The following is a 25,041-nucleotide window of genomic DNA, read 5'->3' on the forward strand; positions in this document are numbered from 1 at the left end:
ACCTAGAGACATAAAGCCATCTGGAGCCAGCTAAGGAGGGAATGGTGCCAGCCCGGCCGGCTGTCAAGACACAGAGCAGAGGCCTTACCTTCCCAGCTCCTCTGAGCCCTGGGCTGCCTCCAAGACTGAAGCTCCAGAACCCCTGGTTCTAGTCTATACTTCTCATTGGCATCTTACCGCAGTAATATCAGAAAAGATGCAAACACACCCATATTCCACAATATGGGGGTCACCTTAAGAAAACACACAAGCCTGTCCCCACTTGACCTGAGGACCCTCCTAGAAGTCTCAAACACTGAAACACTTTCCTCCACCTGCATCAACTCCTACTTTGCTCAAGAATGACAGGCCCCTCACTTGCTGGGAACACTACTGCTTCCCCTGGAAGGCAGCTTCCCTAACCCACTCTTCATACACCATAGAAGCTACAACTCTTGCACCTAGAGGGAGACTATGGTCTCAGTGAACAGGCTGACAAGACCTCATCCCACTGCCCCTGCAAGTTGGCCCACCCGCATCTTTCAGGGGCCTCAACTTATCCTTCCCCTCAAGACCCAACCTGTGCCTGGGAATGTTGAGCAGACCAGTGCACTAGGTCTGACCTGTGACTTCAAGAGCGAAGAAAGCCCAGATTGCTAGGGGAGTTGTTCCAAGTGCCCACGGAATTATCTTCCCACACCCTGGGATGAGGCTACAGCCAATTAGAACAGGAAGTTCTACTGCAGAGGTTCCTCCTCTCCCAACAGCCTTCACAGCCCCAAGGTGCCATACAGACACAGACTCATTCAAATGGCATCTGAAGCACCCTCTGACTCCTTCCTACCAGGTATTTAGAGCTGAGTTCAGGGTACCCTCCCACTCCCTGGGATGGGGCAGAGGAAGGAAAGATGCTGAGATAACCCCTCCACACTTGGCCTCAAGGTTGAGGAAACAGATCCTAGGAAGATACTAGGTGAGTTCCCAGCAGGCTTCTTTCTCATATTGCCCCTCCCTCACTTTGGAGCATCTTGGGGAGGGAGTCCAAGACACCTGGTTCTAGTCTATACTTCTCATTGGCATCTTATAACAGTAATATCAGAAATTAGTCTTAGGAAGAGCTGTAAGAATCTAAAGTCTGAAGGCTGTGAAAAGCAAGCTAAAAAGCCAGGGGTGGTGGCGCACACCCTTAATCCCAGCACTCGGGAGGCAGAGGTAGGAGGATTAGTGAGAATTTAGGGCTACCCAGAGACTAATTCCAGGTCAGCCTGGGCTAGAGTGAGACCCTACCTTGAAAAACCAAAAAAGAAACAGAAAAGATAAAGCAAGTTGAAAATGCCAGGCTTGCCCTTTCTTGCCCTGGTTGGATAAAATGATTCAAAACCATTCCTCCATCCTGCTTTCTCCTTACCTCTAGGGAGATAACTAAAAATTGCATCTTCTAACAGTACATTGTTGTGACATCCACAGAAGCCAAAGTACCTCTGGGATGTGGGGAATCTGCCAGACATGGACAAACCACTGGGATTCACTTGTCCTTTTATCTCACCATACCATGAAACTAAAGGAGTCAGGAGTGGTTAGGGACAACCCATCTCCTGAACCAATCAGTGATGTGACAAATCCACACTGAGAAACAGACATGACATACAACTTCTGGCCAAGAGAATTTTTTCCAAAACAATCTACCATATTTTTCTTTTAAATTTTATTTATTTACTTTCAAGCAGGGAGAGAGAAAGAAAAGAGAAAGAAAAGGGGTGCGCCAGGGCCTCAATCTCTGGAAACAAACTCGACACATGCATATGGTTTTACGTGGGTACTGGAGAATTCAACTTGGGTTGTTAGGCTTTGCAGGCAAATGCCTTATCCACTAAGCAATCTCTCCAGCCCCCTACCATATTCTTGAGAATATATGCTAATCCAACAATCAAGCTGACCGGACCCTCTCCTTCTGCTTCCTCTCTCTTCTCCAAGCACAGAAGGAATAACATTAGGAAATAGGAGGGGGCTAAATTCCAACCCCAGAAATAGGATTATTTTGCCTCCTCATGTCAGCCCAACTCACCTATCTGCGAAAGGCTCAAGCTCAGATCAAAGCCAGTTTGGTTACATCTCAGGGAGCACTGTACCAGGAAACCCTGAGGCTTCAGGTCAGCCTCATCTGACATCACACTAGTTTGAGGAGGCAGCTGGCCAGAGGCCAAGGAAGAGAAGGGAGTGATTCAGACTCACACATCATGGCTGTCCACACCCTCTTCATTTCCAGACACAGAGCCTACTTGTTTTTAGGTCCTGTGGGCAGGCAAGGCTAGGCTGTGTTTGTCAAGGGTTCTGGGCCCATAGGCCAATACCAGCCTGAGGCTTCGTCATCCTCCTTCTTAGCTGTTGCTACTTTCAGACTCTAGACCTCACCCTTCCTTTAATTCTCAAAGAGCTGCATTCCTTGGGGGCTACCTCCACCCTCCCATGGCTCCTTCTGCTGCTTTCGTGGTCTGTCTCCATTCTTCAGCTCCAGCAGCTCTCAAGTAACATTTCAGACATTTACAGGACACTTCCAGCAAGGAGGCTGCCTAAGTGCCATGATCTTAATGTCCAAACAGAGATCATCACTGCCTTCTAAACCCTGTGAACCTCTGTCCCTGTATCCCAAATGCAAGTAACACAAGCCACCACAGGCCACTAACCAGATCCTCACCACCATGATTTCCCTACCTCCCAGGCTACCAACCAATCATTGTTTCAACCTCTTCAGCTCCCCCCACCAACACCACAGGGATCAGGAACCAAAAGTTGGGGCTGAACCGGGCGTGGTGGTGCACGCCTTTAATCCCAGCACTCAGGAGGCAGAGGTAGGAGGATTACCATGAGTTCAAGGCCACCCTGAGATGACAGAGTTAATTCCAGGTCAGCCTGGACCAGAGTGAGACCGTACTTCGAAAAACCAAAAAAAAAAAAAAAAAGTTGGGGCTGAAATCTGGGGTTCATTACTTTCTAATTGAGTAACATTGGCAAATCACCCTCTAAATCTCAGTGTCGTCTTCTGTAAAGTGGGGATAAAGAGAATCTCTGTCACAGAGTTAATATCAACGTTAATGAGATCATAACTAGCACACTCAGCACAGCACCTGGCACATGGTTGCCTATCACTGCTGTCATCTGAACACAGACCTGAGGTCCTTCCCCTGCCTGTATCCCTTATCACTGAGTCAGAACCACTGCTGGCAGACAAAATCTATTCTTACAAATGCCCCTATGTCCTGGTTAAGTCAAACGCTTGGTTACATACAACCTGTTCTTTTATTTTAATGTTCCTGAGCTATTCTTTGTGACACTCTCTTTTGCCTATGAGACGAACTTCTATGCCCAAATCAAATGCCATCACTTCTCTCTCCCAATCACTATGTATACCCAACTTTCATGGTGTTTTGTTAGAGGAATGCTTATGGAGCTGAAGAGATGGCTCAGTGGTTAAAGGTGCTTGTTTGTACAACCTGCCAATCTGAGTTCAATTTCCCAGTATCCACTAAAACCAGGTCACAAAATGGTATGTGCATCAGAGTTCATTTGCAGTGGCAAGAGGCCCTTGTACACCCACCCACTCACCCACTCTCTCAAGTAATTTCTTTTTAAAAAGGAATGTTTATGAACACAACTAGTATAAACACATATGGAAAGAACCATAGCATTCCAAAAACTATTCCAATCCTTAAAGAATCTCCATTCCTATAATCCTTTGGATTAGTACTAACTACTGAGAGAACTGTTTGCATATACCTCTAATGTGGTTTTTGTACTGTAAAGTAGCCAGAACCCAGCAAGAGTTTGTTGAAAATTTCAGTCTTTGTAACAAACAGTAGGCAAAGGTAGCTCCAACACATCTATCTCTTTTCCCATAAACTGAAACCATCCAACTGCCCAGGAAGAAGCCTAACAACTCTCTCCCCAACCCAGCTTTGCCATCCCTATTATTTCTTATCTAGAGAAGGCAACAACTTCTGGAAAGATCAACCTAATGACAATAGTCCTTTCCAAGACCCAATAAGCTGCTTTGCTGCTACCAAGCCGTTTCAAACCCTAGGACAATTCAGCTAATCTTTCAAGGAGAGGCAAACCCAAACCAGCCTTCATAAAGGAGCCTTCATATCAAACTGCAGAGGACAGGATGCCACACAGGTGGAACAGAAGGAAGCCTAGGTCTATCAGATATTCGGCCTCACTGTGGGGCAGAGAGAACAACAGAACAGAGGGCCAGGTTGGGAAGGCAGGGCACAGAAGCAGGGATAGGTGCCCCAAACAAGGCAAATCCCCTCCAACTCCAGTAGGGGAGGGGAAGATAATGACTACACAGATCATACCAGCTAAAGAATGGTGTACCAAGCCTGCCATCCAGAGACAGGTCACCTAAAATCCTAACATGTCTCTGGATCCCTTCCTCACCCTACAAAACTCCAGCAGTATGTGAGGGAGACAAATTCCCATGTTACACCAGAACTAAGATGCTGACTTGTAGACTTCTCACTCATCGTTTTGTACAAGCACTGTCATGGAACCAGGCTCAGCACCAGCTCCAGGGAAGAGGATGGTAGGTGGGTAGAAGGATGAAATCCAACTCTCAGCAGCCAACCATTGGCAGATCTCTTTCAGGGCTAGGCAGAGGCCACCTAGCTGGTCACCCTGTCCAATGCTGGCTCAAGCCTCACCCTCCCCCACTCCCTCAGCAAGAACCCAAAGCTGAAGAGGTCTATTGTTGAGCCCTGGCAGTGGGGTGAGCAAAGGAATAGTGGCAAAAACGAGACACCAGTGCTGTGCTCCATAGAACATATACTGTGCAGCATACATTGCTCACCCCTTCGGACCAAGTTGACACCAAAGCTCCAGGACACAATGATGATTAGAGTCCAGGACAGTCTGGGAATGAGGAGAAGTGTCTGGGTTTTTTGAAATGCCGACTTCAAATCCCACTGCATCCTGCCTGCTATCTGATCTTGAAGAAACAGACCGTGAAAGGGGTTAAGGACATGCTGGTCCAAAGCATTAATAAAGGGTCATGAGGAATAGGACCCCCCACCTACACATACCCAGGAGGTGAGGGAGAGCAAATGCTCAGAGTGCTGGAGAGGTATTTACCATAGAGGGGCAGCCCTGCCAAGATCAGGAAGCAAGTAAGTTCAGGGCCCTAGAAAGGGGACTGCCATTCATAAGTAATACAGCACCCATGAAGCTAATGTTGCTACATATATCTAGAGCTGTTAAAGGAGGTACTCCTGCTAAAGGAAAGGACCACGCCAAGCCTCCACCTTTCACCAATCATCAGTCACTCCTATGTATTTATATGTTCACCCTGGGCTAAGGAGCTCTGAGGGAACTGGGAGGACACAAATCATAACCCGCATCAAGAAGATATTATGTGCAAACTAAAAGCTTCATCTTTGTTTTCTGGTTTTAAACTCTCCTTACTCCACCCCATTTTATAAATGAGGAAACTGGGGTTTTGAAATGGCCAGTCATCCAGACAGTAAAAGGTAAGCCAAGATTGGAACCATAAACAACAGTATACCAAACTGCCTGGGTCCCAGATACAGAGCCATGGAGGGAAGAGCTGAAACCTTAGATACCAGCATGAGACTTGTTTAAAAGCTCTATCATTCATCTATATTGAATGAATTAATGGATTCTGTAACAATTTAAAGAGGGGACAGAGGACTGGAGAGATGGCTCAGTGCTTAAAGGCACTTGCTTACAAAGCTTGGTGACCTGAGTTCAATGCTCCAGTACCCACATAAAGCCAGATGCACAAAGTGGGGTATGTATCGGGAGTTCATCTGAAGTGGCAGAAGGTCCTGGCATACCCATATTCATTTATTCATTCATATTCTCTTGCTCTTTCTCTCTCTCTCCCTTATTTCTCTGTCTCACAAATAAATAAATAAACAAATCAATTTTCTAAATCTAAAAAACAAAAAATTGCAGATTTCCGGTTAAGATGGCAGTGTAGGAACCACATCAAAGCAGCCTAGGGAAGAAAAAGAAAAAAAACAACATCAACAAAATATACTCTTCTACTTAAAAGTGAAGGTATATAAGAAATTATCAACCACAGCACAGAGCTAGGAAAGACCCAGAGCATCTAGAGACCACAGAAGCAGCTCCAGCAGTGGCAACACCAGATCTGTGTGGGTCACCAGGCTCTGTCTGAGCTGCAGGAAAAGTCAGATAAGGGGATTTTCCATGCACACCAACATCCTTGAAAACTCAAGAAACCTGAAGGGAAGGACAGCAGAGCAGCAAGTAAGGAAGAGGATCGTGGGGACCAGCAGGACAACTTTAGCTACCATCCAGTCTTCCCTCCCCCCACCACCAGCAGAAACACCAGCAAGCACCAGAGACCTGGGGAAGGGAATTCACCTACACAGCACCCAGCACAGAACAGCAACCCACTCACTCAGCCAGTCTACCTAAGCCCACAGCACAGCAAAGAGGGACCCAAGTGGGTGTGCAACATAGCTGAGACCAAAGGTAACTGGGCTTACACCAGGTCAGTACCTGCCACACAGTCTGGTATATAAGCTTGCTTTGGAAATGCTAATTGCACCTTTCTTGGCAGGGTAAATTATATGTTAAGTCTGATGGATGGCCAGATTTGCCATTCTTCCCCCACCCTCTGGGGTAGGATCTCACTGTAGTCCAGGCTGACCTGGAACTATCTAGTCTCAGGGTTGCCTCAAACTCATGGCAATCCTTCTACCTATATCTCCTGAGTGCTAGAATTAAAAGTGTGGACCACCATGCCTGGCAGATTTGCCATTCTTAAATAAGCTATATTTTGAGCTTGTCATTTGTTGCTTCCTGATTTATAGTGCCTTTTCTTCTTCTTCTGTTACTCATTGGGACAGGGTCTCATTTGGTCACAAGCTGACTTTAAAACCCACCACAGACCAGAAATCTCAGCTTCCCAGCTGACAGGATTAAGGGTGTGGGGCAATACACATCCTTAGGGACTGTGACTTTGTCAGAGAATCTGTTTGTTTTAATACCTACTCATGAGGCATAAATACTCTCTGCTACTTTTCACTGAACGTGTATATTGTTCAGTAAAATTTTAGAATGTGCCTGTATTTTGTTCCACTAGAATACTCATGTAGCAGGCAAACTCAACACATAGGGTCACTTTTGCAGTTATTCTAAGATTCTTTTAAGAGCCACACCTAGAAAGTTAAGATGCTACCTTGAAGACATATAACATCAGATAGACTTATACATTTAAGAATACTGCAGATAACTAGAAAACCCAACCATCAAACTAATCCAAGATGCAAAAATCTCTACATTATAATACAAGAAGCACACAAAATCAGGCAATATAATTCCACCAAAAATTATAAATCCATTAGAAAATGACTTCTAGTGAGATTGATTTAGAGGAAAAGCCTGAGAAAGGTTTCAAAGGATTATAACTATGCTCAAAGATATCAAAGAAGACACAGGAAACCAATTTAATGAAATAAGGAGGTCAATACAAGACATGAAAAAGGAAATAGAAATAATAAAGCAAAACCAGTCAGAAATACTAGCAATTTAAACACAGTAAGTAAAAAAAACTCTGTAGAGTCTCACCAGTATGGATGAAGGAGAGGACAGAATATCTAAACTAGAGACCAGGTAGTAGATTTAATACAGTTCAACAAAGAGAAAGACAAAATGATAAGAAAGTATAAATGGGAATTTCAAGATGTTAGGGGCAAAATGAAAAGATCAAACATAAGAATTCCGGGCATAGTAGAAGGAGAAGAATTTCCTTCCAAAGGCATTGTAGGTGTTTTCAACAAAATCATAGAAGAAAACTTCCTCCAAATTGGAAAAGAGATGCCAATGCAGATACAGGAAGCCTTTAGGACACCAAAAAGACAAAACCTAGAAAGAACCTCTCCTCACCATATTATAATTAAACTACCAAACACAAAAATCAAAGAAAATATATTGAAGATATTAGAGAAAAAGCAAGTCACTTATAAAAGCAGAAGGGCTTGGAATGATGTATTCCAAGTTCCAAAAGACAACAACTGTCAACGAAGAACACTTTACCCACCAAAGCGACAGATGGAGAACTATGGATATTCCACAATAAAATAAAATATGGATATTCCACAATAAAAACAGGCTTAAAGAACATGTCAATGAAGCCAGCTCTACAGAAAATGCTCAAAGGGATCCTCCACAGTGAAGAGAAAGGAAAGCGTACATATGAGGAAATGGAAAAATAAATCATACTTGAAAAACAATATGAGAGTAAAGGGGAAAAAAAGGAAGCACTATAAAACAAGAAGAATGTTAACTACATATACCTTTCAATAATAACTCTTAGTATCAATGGCATCAGTGGCCCAACTAAAAGACACAGGCTTGCAGATTGGATTAAAAGGCAGGATTGTGCTGTTTGTTGCCTCCAAGAAACTCACCTTTCCATAAGACAGATAATACCTTAGAGTGAAAGGATGGAAAACAGTATTCCAAGCAAATGGGAATAGGAAAAAAGCAGAGGTTGCTATCCTAATACCTGAAGGATAGACTTCAAACAAACATTAGTAAGGAAAGACAAAGGAGCTCACTGTATATTGAGTAAAGGAAAAATTCAACAGGAAGACATTAAAATTCTAAACATATATGTACCAGGTCAGTACCTGCCACACAGTCTGGTATATAAACTTGCTTTGGAAATGCTAATTGCACCTTTCTTGGCAGGGTAAGTTATATGTTAAGTCTGATGGATGGCCAGATTTTATCACACACTGATTAGACTTAAGGTCACAGATAATACCAAGCACAACTGTAGTGGGCGGCTTCAATACCCCACTCTCAGCAATGGACAGGTCATCCCAGCAAAAAATAAACAGAGACATCTGGATTAAATGATGTCATAGAACACATGAACCTAACAGATATCTACAGAACATTCCATCCAAATGTTGCAGAATACACATTTTTCTCAGCAGCACATGAAACATTCTCTAAAATAGACCATATATTAGGACACAAAGCAAATCTTAACAAATACAGGAAAACTGAAATAATTCCTTATACTCTATCTGATCACAATAAGATTAAACTACAAACCAGCAACAAGAAAAACCTCAGAGCATATATAAAATCATGGAGACTAAACAGTACACTACCGAATGATGATTGGGTCATTGAAGAAATCACTCAGAAAATCTAAAAAAACATAGATAGAATCAAATAATGAGAACACACATACCAAAATTTTTGGGACACAATGAAGGCAGTCCTGAAAGGGAAATTTATAGCTTTAAGTGCCTATATTAAGGAATTAGAAAGATTTCAAGTAAACAACTTAATGCTTCACATTAATTACTGCCTGAAAGCCCAGGTTCAATTCCCCAGTGCCCATGAAAAGCCATATGCACAAAGTGTCACAGGTATCTGGAGTTCATTTGCAGTGGCAAGAAGCCCTAAAACCTCTGGAAGAACAGGAGATATGTGGAAGGGAATAGCCAAAATGCTACAATGCAAGGGAGTAGTGAAGTATATTTAAATAAACTATTTAAAAACTACTAAGAGCCGGGCGTGGTGGCACATGCCTTTAATTTCAGCACTCTGGAGGCATAGGTAGGAGGATCACTGTGAGTCTAAGGTCACCCTGAGATGACAGAGTGAATTCCAGATCAGCCTGGGCTAGAGTGAGACCCTATCTTAAAAAAAAGAGAGAAAGAAAAAAGTTTTCTTTAAGCTCTGGAATGGAGGTCCAGCTGTGTATGAAAATCACCTGGGAGCTTGACAAGTCAGTATTTGAGCCTCAGCTCCTAAAATTCTTATTAAATTGGTCCAAATGATATTCAGGCATTGTGTCTTGAAGCTTCTTCAAATAAATCTGTACTGGGGATGAGAACCACAGCTCTTAAGAAAAGCAGTAATTGGACCAATTATGTGTCCTACCAGACCAATCCCTTTTCGGCTACTGTATCCATTGACCATATTTATAGAATGCCCTTCATATCATGAAAATGAACATCAGCTTATGGGCTACTTATTATTCAGATAACTGCAATGATAAGTCTCAGTAACATCAGATGACAAGGAAATCATTATATCAATATGCAAAGAAATCCATTTTTTACTATATTTTCTTGAGAGAAAGAGAATGAATGAAAATGAGTACGTGGGTGAATATGGGTAAACCAGGGCCTTGCCACTGCAAACCAACTCCAGACACATGCACCACACTGTGTACCTGGCTTTATGTGAGTACTGGGGAAATGAACTTGAGCCATCAGGCTTTGCAAGCAAGTGCCTTTAACCACTGAGCCATCTTCCCAGCCCTAAAGAACTTTATTCTGAGTATTTTTCTCTTATATGATTCTCTATTTATCTTAACCTTTTTCTTTTAAGTGTATATCTTTAATTTTTAGGTAGTCAAGTCTTCCTTATTTTTTCAGTGAGATGTAATTGTTTAATGGGATAATATAGTATCAACAGCTCTTTACTCCACACAAATGATTTGGAATGACTTTAGAGTTCAACACTGTTATGGTGTTGATATGAAGTGCTGCCCCAGAAAGGCTCACATTTGAGGCTTGTTCCCCAGCTACATGCAGTGCCTGACCTAGTCAGTGGATTAATCCTTTAATAGAGTCATACTTTGAGGGAAATATTTATAGATGGTAGAAACTAAGAAGAGAGCCTACCTAGACAAAGTAGGTCACTAGAATTGTGCCTCTAAAAGGTATTTCTTGTCCTTGGGCCCTTCCTGTCTGTGTCTCTCTCTGAGTGTGTGTGTGTGTGTGTGTGCGTGTGTGTGTGTGTGTGTGTGAGAGAGAGAGAGAGAGAGAGTGTCTGTCTGTCTGTCCCTCCCTCCAGCTCAGTTTTCCTGTCTCCATAAGAAGCAACATTGTTCTGCCATGCTCTTCAGCCATAACACACAGCCTCACTACGGGCCCCAAGCAATGGAGCCAGCCAGTCATGGACTAAAACCATCCCTCAAAGTAGTTCCTCCCTTAAGTTGACTTTTCTCAGGTTATCACAGCGATGAAAATTAACTAACACAGAGTGAACTCTGAAACCTAAAAGGTAACCTTAATATGCCTTAAGATGATGAAGGAAAGCAATTTTGACACTTACTTAATCAACATCAAGTAATCAATGGTTAGGCTGGCACAGTCTTAAAACCTACCACCCACGTACACTCCTCTCCAGGATACTCCAGATGTGCCATGCCAAAACTTGAGAATAAGCACACCGAGGAGAAGACTGGCATTACTGTTTGAATGGGAAATGTCCTCCACAGGCTCAGGTGGTGGTGCTTCAGTTTTGGTAGGCTGCGTAACCTTTAGAAGATGTGGTCCACCTCAAAGAAGTGGGAGTCTAATAATCAGATAACAGTCCAGCTCTGATTCCAGGCCAAGTGTTCTTTTCTTCCTGATTGACCCCATGCCACAAGCTCCCACCCCACCAAATGAGCTGTCTACCACCATGACTGCCCCACCATGATAGACTATCCCCCATTGTTTCTGTCAAGTGTTCTGTCACTGCAAAAAGAAAGGTAACTAACACAACTGGGGATACAGGAAATAAAGGGGCCCCACAGTGATGGAAATAGCCAGGGTCCTGACGGGACACCCCGTGAGGACAGAAAAGCCCCAGTGGACAAACATTCTCTGCAGGACAGAAGGCTCTGATTTCTACAGGAAGATGTATTTTTTTTTCCTTTCAAGGTAAGGGTCTCGCTCTAGTGCAGGCTGACCTGAAATGCACTATGTAGAGTCAGGGTGGCCTTGAACTCACAATGATTTTCCTACCTCTGCCTCCTGAGTGCTGGGATTAAAGGTGTGCACACCCACACCAGCTGGGAAGATGTATTTCGGTAACAGATACCTAAAGATACCTTGGGAAATTTAGTTACTGGAGAGTCAGGCTAATCAAAATGTATAAGGAAAATTAAATGCTGGGCATGGTGGGAATCCCAGCACTTGGAAAGCAGAGGCAGAAGCATCAGCATTTCAAAGTCATTCTCAGCTTCATGCTGAATTCAAGACCAACCTAGACTGCACGAAACACTGTATCAAAGACAGAAACAAGAAAACAGAAATGAGAATACGATTTCAGCAGAGCTAAGGCTGTGATTTTTTAGATTTAATCCCAAGCACTACAAGAGAAAACTGAAAACTAAGCGAAAAGGGGGTGCTGGGTGTGGTGGGGTATGCCTTTAATCCCAGCACAGGTAGGAGAAAGGCTGTAGTTCAAGGCCAGCTTGACACAACAGAGTGAATTCCAGGTCAGCCTAGGCTAGATAGAGGGAGACCCAACCTCAATTTAAAAAAATAAAAGAGAGATTAATGGAGAGAGGCAGGGATCTGATGGAGAGTAGAGTTGTGAAGGGGAAAGTGGGGGAGGGGAGGGAAATATGGTTTATTGTATATAAGTATAGAAGTTGTCAACAAAAAATTAAAAAACAAAAAAAAATGGGCTATGGAACTAAATAGAGTTCTCAAAAGAAGAAATACAGATATTATATAAGCATCTCAAAATGTGTTCTACTCCTTAGCCATCAGGGAAATACAAATTAAAACTACTTTCAGATTCCATTTCACTCCTGTCAGAATGGCTACAATCAAGAAAACAAATGACAATAAATGTTGGAGATGATGCAGAAGAAGGGGAACCCTTCTATACTGTTGGTTGGAATGTAGCTGGTACAGCCATTGCGGAAATCAGTATGGAGTTTCCTGAGACAACTAAAAATAGATTTACCGTGTGATGGTTTGATTCAGGTATCACCCATAGACTTAGGTGTTCTGAATGCTAGGTTCCCAACTGATGGAGATTTGGGAACTAATGTCTCCTGGAGGCAGTGTATTGTTGGGGGTGGGCTTATGGGTGTTATAGCCAATTTCCCCTTGCCAGTGTCTGGCACACTCTCCTGTTACTATTGTCCATCTTCTAATGTGGCTAAGGGGTGATATCCACCCGCTGCTCATGCCATTGCTTTCCCCTGCCATCATGTAGCTTCCCCTAGAGCCTGTCAGCCAAAATAAACCCCCTTTTCTCCCAAAAGCTGCTCTTGGTCAGGTAATTTCTGCCAGCAATGTAAACCTGACTGCAACACCATATGACCCAGCTATAGCACTCCTAGGCATATATCCTAAGGACTCTTTTCACTACCTTAGAGATACTTGCACAGCAATGTTTTTTGCTGTTCTATTCACAATAGCTAGGAAATGGAACCAGCCTAGATGTCCTTCAACAGATGAATGGGTAATAACGATGTGGCACATTTACACAATGGAGTTCTAGTCAATGGTAAAGAAAAAATGAAATTATGAAATTTGCAGGGAAATGGATGGATTTGGAAAAAATTATACTAAGTGAGGTAACCCAGGCCCAGAAAGACAAACATTGCATGTTTTCTCATATATGTGGATCCTAGTTACAAATGTTCAGACTTGTGTGAGCACTGGAGTAAAAAATTCGTAGGAGAGGCCAGAAAGCTAGAAAAGGGCTATCAAGAAGGGAGAAGACAGGTGGATGGTACTGTATATATGTAAGTAGATGAACAGATTACTGCAGGTGGAATGGCCTAAGCGAGGTCAGGGGAAGAGATTGAGTAAAACGCATGTGGGGAGAGGGGTAATCAAAATTCGGGATATAAGCCACTTTTTGGATAATGGCACACCCAGAAGTCATAGACTTGTTACTAGAAAAATTTCAGAGCCAGTGATGGGATACCTTCCAGTGTTGCCCTGTTGCCCCAAAAACATTACAGGCTATTGCCAAGGCTCTTGGTTTCCCACCAGGAATATGTAAGACCCTATTGCTGAAGACTCCACACACCTAGGCTATAAGATCACTGAGAAATCAAACTGGGGATGAGCTAAAAACCTTCTCCCAGTAGACCAGCTGACAGAAAGCTGGAAAAAGCTGCACTGCATGTAGCCTCATGGGAGACAGAGCCATCAGTGGTGAAAACAGTGAACACTGCAAGCCTCAAGTATGGCCAACCAGGCCAAATGAGCCAATGGGTGCAACAGTGACATGCCTGTTATGGAGGAAACCAACTGCTCTCTAATTGGACTGGAGACCCACTCTATGGGAGATAATATTTGCCCAGTACTGAAAACCTAATCAAAACCCTATGGTAGAGGAGGTCATGAGCATTAGCAGTGTAATGCCTGCTCTTGTCTGGCTAAATGCATATATTATGCTCACCAAACAGCCTTACAAACACTTTATTTAATGTTCATACCCATGTAGGAATGCTACTCTCCCTTTTGATTACAGAAGCTTCTCATTTCAGATGGTGGTATCCACTGGAAAGACCCACAAGGCACCATGGTGCTGAGAAGACATGATGGAGGAATGTTCAGCACTGAAATCTCTCTATCACACCTTCCAAGGCTCAGGATCCACTGTGAAAGAGGTGGCGTTGAATGTAAGAACCAAACAAAGGGCAGGACTGCTTACAATGCAGTCGACCAGACAGAAATTGTCTGTGATATCCATGACCTTACAGTACTTAGCACTATCTTCACCAGACCCTCATAATAGGAGAAAAAGACAACAAAATACAAAAGAGACATGGTGGTGCACACCTTTAATCCCAGCATTCAGAAGGCAGAGGTAGGAGGATTACCATGAGTTCGAGACCACCCTGAGACTACATAGTGAATTCCAGGTCAGCCTGGGCCAGAGTGAGACCCTATCTCAAGAACCAAATAAATAAAATAAGAGACTAGTGGAGAGAAGGATATGATGGAGTGAATATTTGTGGAGCTGTCAATAAAAAGGAAAAAAATTAAAATTATTTTTAAAAATGAGTATGTCTGTTAAAGAATGGAAAAGACAAAAAAACTGCTCAGGCCGGGCATGGGGAGGGACTCCTTTAATCCCAGCACTCTAGAGAAGGCAGAAGGATCGCTGTTGAGTTCAAGTCTAACCTAAGACTACATAGTAAATTCCAGGTCAGCCTGAACTAGAGTGGGACCCTACTTTGGGGTGGGGGGCATGCTGAGAGAAATTAAAGACCTAAATAAACATAAAGATACAGGATGTTCATGGGCTAGAAGGTACAGTAAGCTATCAACTCTCCCCAATATGTCAAAATCCTAAACAAAATACCAACAAGCTTTTTTTTTTTTAATACATGAATTCTAAAATGCATATGGAAAAGCAAAGAACTTAGAATAGCTAAAGCAAATTTGGAAAGAGAAAGCTTGACAGCTTATTCTGATTTCAAGAATCACTTTATAACCTACATTAACAAACAGACTAACAGAACAAGAGTCTGGAATGAGGACCATACATACACAACTGAGTTTTGACAGGTTCAAGAACAGTTAGTTGATCAAGACAAACCTTTTCAATAAATAGTGCTAAAATAATGAGAGTGCTACATGTAAAAAAGCTAAATTTGGATATAAGGTATGAGCGTATCTTATGTCACATATAGAAATTAACCCAAAATTGGGGCCAGAGAGACAGCTTAGCAGTTAAGCGCTTGCTTGTGAAACCCAAGGACCCTGGTTCAAGGATCTATTCCCCAGGACCCACGTAAGCCAGATGCACATGGTAGTGCATGCATCTAGAGTTTGCTTGCAGTGGCTGGAGGCCCTGGTGCACCCATCTTCTCCCTCTCTCTCTGACTCTTCCTCTCCATGCCTGTCACTCTCAAATAAATAAATTAACCCAAAATGAATTAGACACCTATATGAAAAACAAAATCTGCTACTGAAAACATATGAGAAAAATTTGACAGCATTATATAAAGATTTCTCAGATATGAAACACTAAAAGCACAATTCATGTTGGTACACAAAATGTACCAACAAGTGCCATAATGGCATTCTGTTATGGAGATAAGCAACTACTTTCTGGACTGAGGGCTACTCCACAGAAGGGATATATGAATATATTATGTCTATCAAGTTGCCTCTAAATATTTGTGTTTATGCTCATATATTAGGGTTGCTCTTGTTTTTGGCTAGAAAGACTTCTCTCTACAGATGGTACAGCTACTAGAGAGACTCAAAACCCATCAGTGTACTGAGAAGTGAGAGTGGAATATTCAGTACTACATGAGACATTTCTATCACACTCCCCAAAGTTCAGGGGTCACTGTAGAAGAGGTAGCAGAAAGAATTAAGAACCAAAGGATGGTAAGGACTGCTTTGAAATGCTGCCTTCCAGATACACAGTGGCCTTGATATTCATGACTTCACACTGGCTTTTATTACCTGCACAAGACTTACTACTGGACTTGTCAACACATTGTCATGCATGATGGAGGAGATGACATCAAAATAGAAAAGGTGGCTGGAGAGATTGCTCAGTAAAGACACTTGCTTGCAAAGCATGACTCCCCAGGTTTGACTACCCAAAATAGAAGAGGGACTGGTTGGACAAAGAAAAAGGGGTTCAGGGGGAAGAGCAGACAAATCAAAATATATTAGGTATATGTACGATAATTGTCAATAAAATTTAAAAAAAACTGGTAAATTGGATTTGTCAAAATTTTAAAAACTCCTGCTAGATGTAGTTGCATGTGCCTGTAATTCCAACACTTGCAGAGGCAGGAATATTGCTATAAATTCTAGCCCAGTGTGACCTATAAAGCAAGTTTCAGGCAAGCCAGGGCTACATAGCAAGACCCTGTCTCAAAATATATAAATCAACTAATTAATTTGAAGTTCTCTTCAATAAACATCATTAAGAGATGGGCCTCAGGAAATAGCTCACTGGTAAAGGTGCTTGCTTGTAAAGCCTGTCAGTACAGGTTTAATTCCTTAGTACCCACATAAAGCCAGACACACAAAATGGCACATATGGCTGGAATTCCTTTGCAGTGGCAAGAGGACTTGGTGTGCTCAACCTCATTCTTTCTCTTCCTCACTCTATTTATTCCTCTTTCCCTCCCTCCCTCCCTCTCCCTGCCCCTTCTCTTGTAAATATATAAATACTTTTTTAAAAAAACAACATCACTGGGCTGGAAAGATGGCTTAGAGGTTAAGTGCTTGCCAGCAAAGCCAAAGGACCCAGGTTCAATTCTCCAGTACTCATGTAAAGCCAGATGCACAAGGTAGCGGATGCATCTGGAATTCATTTGCAAGTGGCCAGAAGCTCTAACGTTCTCTATTTGCCTTTCTCTCTCACAAAAATAAATATTTTAAAAAGAAACCATCAAGAGAACTAAAATGCAAATCACAGTCTGGGAGAAAGCTGTAAATCACGTATTTGATAAACAGCTTACATGCAGAATGGCAAAAGAACTCAAAACAACATGAAATGAGTAAAGAACGTGAGCAGATATGCAACCAACACAGTACTTATGACAACTGAAAAGAAGCTGAACATGATCACTGAGGCCATACAAATTAAAACCATCACTGTGGTACTATTAGAATGCCTAAAGTTAATGATATCAACCAGAGGGTTGGTAGATATATAAAACTGTTCATCCACTTTGGAAAATCTGACAAGTTTAGGGATTTTGTTTGGTTTGGGTTTTTAAGGTGTGCTTTTTTTGAGCTGAGGTCTTGCTATATGTTTTTCAGCTAGCTTCTTCTAGCTCTTAAGCTGAAGTGATCCTCCCAAGTATCTGAAATGTGAATACAGCTAATTTTAAACATTAAGTATTGTTGCAGTCAGGTTAACATTGCTGGCAGAAATCACCCAATGAACAGCAGCTGTGGGGGAAAAAAAAATTATTTTGGCTTACAGACTCAAGGGGAAGAATGCCCCATGATGGCAGGGGAAAACGATGGCATGAGCAGAGGGTGAACATCACCTCCTGGGTGACATCTGATAGACACAGCAACAGAAGAGGGTGCCAAACAATGGCTAGGGGAAACTGGCTATAATACCGATAAGCCCACTCCCAACAATATACTGCCTCCAGAAGGCATTAATTCCCAAATCTCCATCAGCTGGAAACCTAGCAGTCAGAACACCTAAGCTTATGGGGGATACCTGAATCAAACTACTACAAGTATTTTGTTTTTAAAAATTATTTTATTTTTAAAATATTCAATGAATTTATTTGCAAGCAGAGAGACAGAAGGGCCTCCTACCACTGTAAAGAAACTCCAGATGCATGCACTATTCTGTGCACTGGCTTTAAGTGGGTACTAGGGAGTCAAACCTGGGGCCTTTAGGATTTGCAAGCAAACACCTTAACTGCTGAGCCATCTCTAGCCCTAAAACTTATTTTAAATTTTATTTTAACTAGTTTATGAAAACACAGTAGTAGCAGATACTGGGGCTGGGAAGAGAGCTCAGTGGGTTAAGTGCTTGCCATGCAAACAAGTGGACCTGAGTTCAGATCACCAGCACTCTTGTACAAATGTCAAGCAAAATGGCATGTGCTTGTAACCCTAGTGCTGGTTTTTCTAGGGCTTGCTGGCTAGCTTGTCTGGCCAAATCATTGAGCTCAGTGTGAGAGCCTGTCTCAGAAGCACATGGTGATGAACAACTGAGAAAGACAACCATATGTATGCATATGTACACCCATACACAAAACATCCTTTTAATTTTTTAAAACAAAAACAAAACAAAGCTGGGCATGGTGATACATGCCTTTAATACAGGTACTCATGAGTTTGAGGCCAGCCTGAGGATACAGAATGAGTTCTAGGTCAGCTGTCCAGCTAGAGTGAGACCTGCCCTAAAGGGGGGGGGGGGGATACAAAAAAGAGAGAGAGAGAGATTTTTTAAAGGTAAATATTAATGGGGTAACATGATAAGTGTGAAGTTTCTTTGAAGTTAAATGTTCACCTACCATGTAATCCAGCCATTCCAGTTCTAAGGATTTACCTGGGAGAAATAAAAGCATGTATCTATACAAAGCCTGACACAAACATTTGCAGCAGCTTTACCAAAACCTAAAACAAACCCATCAACAGGTAAATGGTATAAAGACTATGACATATGCATGCAAGAGACTACTCAACAATAAAAGGGAATGATGCATGCAACATAGATGAATTTCAAAACAATGATGTTAAAGAATCCAGGCCCAAAGAGGACATTTTTTTGACTTCCATTTACACAAAATGCTAGGTACTGCAAAAAGTGAGAGGAAGCAGGCCAGTGTGTTACTTGGGAAAGAGGACAGCAAAGAGGAGGTGGAAGAGATTCATAAAGAAGCCTAAGTAAACACTGGAAGGTTTGTTATGCTCACTACCTCAATTCAAGTAGTGTTACAGTTATATACATGTTATATGTTATGACATTATATGTCATAATCGTGTTCAGTCTATCAAGTTATTATAGCCCATAAAACTTATTAAAATTAAAAATATTTCACCTTGTAAATAGCACAGGACAGGATAATAATCTTGAGATTAGGGGCCAGAACAAAGGTCTGGGAGTACTGTCCCACCTCCACATGTGGGCCGGGGGCTCCTGGAGAGGTTGCAGGAAAGGTCAGAGCCTCTCCACTGAAGATACTGTAGGGAAAGCTGTGGCCTCCAGCAAAGACAACCTGAAGCCCAGAGACATTATCTTGTCCAAGGTCACACCTTGTAAAAAGCATTACCAGAGCCAAACAGATCTGTCTAATGTCACAAAGCCCAAAGTCAAGCATGAGCAGAAAAGCAATCAAAAAAGTCCAAAGTAGGTGAAGATGTATGCTTGTGCTGAGAAGAGACAATTCACTCTGGTCATTCCAGAAGAGATTGGTACCATGGACACAGCAGCTGATCTTCAGGTGCCTGTGTGTTTGGAAGGCAATGTGACAGGCACCGGATAAAGTTGGCAGACAGGTTTGGATTTGCCAGAGCTGGTTAACCGGCTTCTCTGGCAGTCCCAACCACTATCACCACCACTCCCTCTGCCCCCACAGAACTCCATCTCTACTCAGGCTGGTATAAAACAGAAACACATACCATCTGACATGGCCTTAAGACAGACAACAACTCTGCATCCATGCCCACCTGAGAGCTACAGAAGAACTCTGACAGTGACAGGGAAGAGATAAAACAGCCCTAGGAAAATAGCAGGCCAGAAGATTTGTCAACCAAGTCCCCCTAGGCCAGGAATGAACAGGGAACAGGTCTCACAGCCAGACCATGAGCCAACAAGAAGCCAAACCTAGACCCTGGGCCCTGAACGTCTCATTTCTACACTGGGCCAGGATTAGGCCCTGGGAGATGTGAGGATACAAAGCACCTAATACCACAGCTGCCCATCTACCAGCTATAAAGGATGGGGCCAAAGCCTGAGCCAGAGGTGGTCTACAGTACAGTAGCTACAGGTATACCTTCCTCTTCTATTCCATTCAGAAACCAAGATCTCACCGATTGCTCTGTTTCTCTGCCCACCCTTGGCTTTGGGCCCACAGTACAAATCAACCATGACAAATCCCGTTGGCAGGAACAAGTCAGACTTCTGCCCAAGCCACTGGCTGTCACACTCACATCTCAGCTCACAGGACCAACAGGATACAGCTCTGATACTGCAACAGTGCCCACTTCCCTCTCTGGAGGTCTTCAGGCAACGTGTGATGATTGCACAAAGCCAGTTTTTGTGTGGATGAACACCTACCTCTACCAGCAGACAGGTGGAGGGGGTGACTTCTTCCCTTCAACTGCTTTACACAGACCGGCAACTATCTCACATCCAGTCCAGACTTGAAAAAGACAACTCCACCACTGCAAGTGCCACATACATTACACGGAGGGGAGCTGGAGGAGGGGAATGGGAAAGGAGGGGGAGAGGGCTCTGCCCAGAACTGGGTCAACCTAAGAGCACAAGGGCTGACTGGGGCCTACCCTTTACCATGCTTCTGATCACATCAACTATATAAAACAAAACTGAGCTTTGGGCTGGAGAGCTTAGTAGCTAAGGTGCTTCCCTGCGAAGCCTAAGGACCCAGGTTTGATTGCCCAGTCCCCACATAAGCCAGATGCACAAGGTGACACATGCGTCTGGAGTTCGTTTTAAGTAGCCATTCTGCCTCTTTCAAATTAAAAAAAAAAAAAAAAAAAAAAAAAAAAAGCTGGGTGTGGTGGCACACGCTTTTAATCCCAGCATTTAGGAGGCAGAGGTAGGTGGAGTGCCATGAGCTTGAAGCCACTCTGAGACTACATTGTGAATTCCAGCTCAGCCTGGGCTAGACTGAGACCCTACATCAAAAACAAAAAACAAACAAAAGCCTATGCTTCCTTACCTGGTGCTGGTGCTCTCAGCTGCTTCCAGGCAGACACAGTTTCGATGATGCCTAGACTTGAGGTAGCAGAAGATCCTGCAGGCTATGCCTGCCTTCAGGTTTCCAAAGCTCAGGTTCACCGTATGCTTCTGCTCCCCATGCCCCAAAGCCTGGTCCCAAGCCCCTACATCTTGCATTACCTTAAGGCCTGGAGGGATCCTGATTCCAGGAAACTGGACAGTGGTCTACCACCTCCTTCTCCGCCTACGCCGGCGGGTCCGGTGACCTCCTGGGGGTCCCTCTACCCCTTGGCACTCCTTTGCGTTCAGGTAAGTTTCCTGGACGGCCCGCACCACCTGTCCCTCCTGCACTCCGGGCAGCCAATTTGCTTCTTGCACTCCCAGGCGACCGTTTCCCTCAGGCCCCTGGGGCCCCACGAGCCGAGCCCTCCCCGCCAATTCTAGTCTGTCTAGGCGCACAGGGGACACTCCCAGGACCCCTGCCTCACGTCTCAGGTGACTGCAGCTCTCCCAATTACGCTCACCAGAACTTTCTAGAGCCTCCCGCTGCAGGCAGGAGGTGTCCGCGAACTCGGGCAGCTCCACGGGCTGCCGCAGCAGCCTGCGTGGGCTCCCCTCCCCGCGCTCCTGCACCCCCGCGCGGGCCTCACCCCGCTCCTGCACCGCGGGGCTGCCTCCCCCCTTCTCCTGATGCGGCCTGGGCGTCCCCAACCCCTCCTCCTGCGCCACAGGCCAGCGGGCCGAGCCTGTCCTCCAAGGCGGGCGCCTCCCTTCCACACGGTCCGGCAGCCCCCGCGCCACCCCCAGGCTGGGCTCGTGGCCCCGGCCGCCCCGCTCCTGCACCCCTAGGCCCACCCCGCCCTCCTCCTGCACAGCCGGACCCACCCCGCCCTGCTCCTGCACGCCGAGCTTCAGCCCGCGGAGCTGCTGCGGGCCCCAGCTGAGAAGCCCGACGCGCGGCGGCTGTTGCTCCGGGAGCGCGGGACTGAGCCCGCCGCGCTCCTCCTGCGGCCCCCGCCCGCGGCCCCCCCGCCCCCACGGCCCAGCGCACGCGCTGGCCCCCCACAGGCCGCGCGCTCCCGCCCCTCCAGATGGTGCTGCCCTTCGCGCTGGCTCACGCCGTCCCCCGCCCCGCGGCTTCCACCTCGACCCCAGGGGAGGGGGCTGCGGAGTCCCAGCCCCCAGCTCGGCCGCTGAGCCCGAGTCCCGCGTCTGCCCCCGCCACCGCGCCCCGACTCCGGCCACCCCGGCGCCCTGCCGCAGGTGCCGCGGCCCCGCGAGCGGCCGCCCTACCGCTGTGGTTCCCGGGCCCGCGCGCGCCTGCGCCGCCCCGGGGGGCGGGGCCAGGCGGGATTGCCCCGCCTTCTTAAAGGGTAGGACGCCTTCCTGCTTCCGCGTCCCAACTTGGCTCCATCTTTCTGTGGTACTGAAAGTAAAGTAAAAATTGGATAGTCCCGCTTACTATGCGGGGTTCGGTGGAAGAGCACTAGAATGAGAGTTTGCAGTTCTTTTGGTAGGTAGCACGGGAAGAGGAATGAGACAGTGTGCTCTTCTATCTCTATCTCAAGGTGCTCCCGCTGCTGCAATTCTAAGTAGCAATTCCACTGCTGCTGGTTTAATTTAGGAATAGAAAAATATCACTTCCACCTGGTCTCAGTTGCGTGTCTGTTTTAATATGCAGCAGATCTGAGCCATTATCTTCACTCTTTTCCCTGGGGCCTAGAGAGGACTCCCAGGACAAGGGAGTTTGTCTCCAGCCAGTGGAACTTCCCACTGGAACCTCAGGCAAAAACTACCCCAAACACAAGGTCATGTTCCTTTTTGCACTGCTTTCTCTTGGGCACTCACCTCTTTGCACACATACTCCAAAGGACAAAACAGGGAGCTCTGATCCCCAGTGGCAATACAATGTGCAGGAACTGATCTTAACCCAAGTGGAGGCAGGCAGCCTAGAAAACAAAGAACCACTAAACTCTGTCATTGACTACTCATCTAGAAAATGAGCATAATAATAAAGCAAGGATGAAGGATCTGCCATTAGGGTAGGTATAACAATGGCGGCCCCTTTTGCATATGAGTTGTCCTTTGGCATTCTAAATTTTTAAGAAAAGCTGCCCCTAAATAATTAAGATGTTGCCTGTACAAAAACCCCAAACAGGGACTGGAGAGATGGCTTAACAGTTAAACTCTTGCCTGTGAAGCTTGAGGACCCTGGTTCGAGGCTCAACTTCCCAGGACCCACATTAGCCAGATGCACAAGGGGGCGCACGCGTCTGGAGTTCGTTTGCAGTGGCTGGAGGCCCTGGCGCGCTCATTCTATCTCTCTCCCTCTTTCTCTCTCTGTCTGTCGCTCTCAAAATAAATAAATAAAAATAATTTTAAAAAATTAAAAAAAAAACCCAAACAGTAAACCTCAGGTAACATCAGAATGTATAAGGCCCCTTCTCATTCTAGTCCTGTTCTTACAGAAAACTATTGAGTCAGTGAGAGAAATCAGGCAAAATTCCACTTCAGAGGGAGGGAGAAAGCCTTTATTCTCATGCAGAGACCTCTGTTAGCTAACACCAGAAAGACAGCGGCCCTGAACTCAGATTGTGCTGGAGTTACATACCTTTTACAATCCTTTGTCTGAATTCTCCCACACTTGGAGAGGGGAGACATTTACATCCAGGAGTGTAGGGTTCTGTCAAATAGGATTAAGTAGGAGCTGTTGTCTCCTGAGGTAAGGTAGATATATATTGTCCAAAGGGGTAGGGCTTGGAGTCAAAGGATTCTTGAAAACTACCCTCACAGGAATTTCTCCCGCTGCAGTTTCTGAGGAGGGAAATGCAACATTTATTGCTTCACTCAAAGTCCCAGGAGCTCATTTACATTTCTTATAGATACATTGATTATACTAAGCTAGACATATTGGATATATGGTATTTCTTCAATAGTTTTCCCCCCTTTTAAGTCTTGTCTATTTTATATAAAAGACTTCCAACCTTTGTAAATCCGAGTCTTTTCTTTCTTTCTTTCTTTCTTTCTTTCTTTCTTTCTTTCTTTCTTTCTTTCTTTCTTTCTTTTTTTCTGAGTAGGGTCTTGCTCTAGTCCAGGCTGCCCTGGAATTCACTATGTAGTCTCAGGGTAGCCTTGAACTCACAGCAACCCTCCTACCTCTGCCTCCCAAGTGCTAAAATTAAAAGTGTGCACCACCACACCTGACTTAATTTTTTTTTTTTTTTTTTAACGGAATCTTTTATTGGAAGGCAAACAGTGGCTAACTCATGTGAGCCAGACATAGGCAAAAGAAGTATAACTTAACATAAAAGCTTAGTAATGTAACCCTACATCAGACAAAGGAAACTATTAGTCTGAATATTCATTTATATACTGACATTTTGACGTTATATTCTCATACTGAGTGTTCGAGACCATACAGACAGCCATAATTAACAATATATTATACTTTAGAGATCAGTTATGTATGTCTCAGTAGGAGAGACTCTTAGGAACCTGTGAAGAGCTCTATGACTTTCAGCATTGTGTCATCTGCTAGGATAAGTCAAGGCCATGCTGACCATGTGGCTTCCTTTAGAAGCATCTGTAGTGACTCTCCTGCAGACTCACTGACTTGGAGTCCATTTCCTGGTCTCTGACGAAGAAGGCAGGTAACTTACCAGAGGCTAGAGGTCAGAAGTGTCACATTGTCTCCTGTGGCCTTTTGACCTGGGAGTAGGAACCAAAATATTGGTTATCTTCTTAACTCCAAAGTTTCTAATTGATTTTGGCTTCTACATATGGTTATTAATCACTTAGAGAGACTGTACTTAGAGACCTCCTGCCTCAGACCACCTGCTTAGATAAGAAACTGAGGAATCTCCACTTCAAGGACAATGGAGATTACTTCAT

At 44.4% G+C, this 25,041-nt stretch overlaps 1 protein-coding gene across 7 annotated transcripts in view; it reads right to left on the reverse strand.

Annotated features, from left to right (window-relative positions):
• Nucleotides 1-21,777, reverse strand: part of Tnk2 (tyrosine kinase non receptor 2) — a 51,433-nt gene extending 29,656 nt beyond the window's left edge. The window contains exons 1-3 of one of the 7 annotated variants that reach the window (XM_045151855.1): nt 21,331-21,777; nt 21,152-21,202; nt 18,559-18,592 (exon numbers count right to left, since the gene is read on the reverse strand). Coding sequence is in view for 1 of the 7 variants with exons in the window: in XM_045151850.1 (XP_045007785.1) it covers nt 18,761-18,763 (3 nt within the window). In the remaining 6 variants the exon portion in view is untranslated. Of the gene's footprint in view, nt 1-18,558; nt 18,593-18,760; nt 18,796-21,151 lie in introns of all 7 variants that reach the window. The other 6 variants (XM_045151850.1, XM_045151854.1, XM_045151860.1 and 3 more) reach the window with 6 other exon arrangements.
• Nucleotides 21,778-25,041: the final 3,264 nt, after the last annotated feature.

The sequence above is a fragment of the Jaculus jaculus genome, chromosome 6, assembly GCF_020740685.1.
Source record: "Jaculus jaculus isolate mJacJac1 chromosome 6, mJacJac1.mat.Y.cur, whole genome shotgun sequence".
In the NCBI taxonomy this organism is placed as follows: domain Eukaryota; kingdom Metazoa; phylum Chordata; class Mammalia; order Rodentia; family Dipodidae; genus Jaculus; species Jaculus jaculus.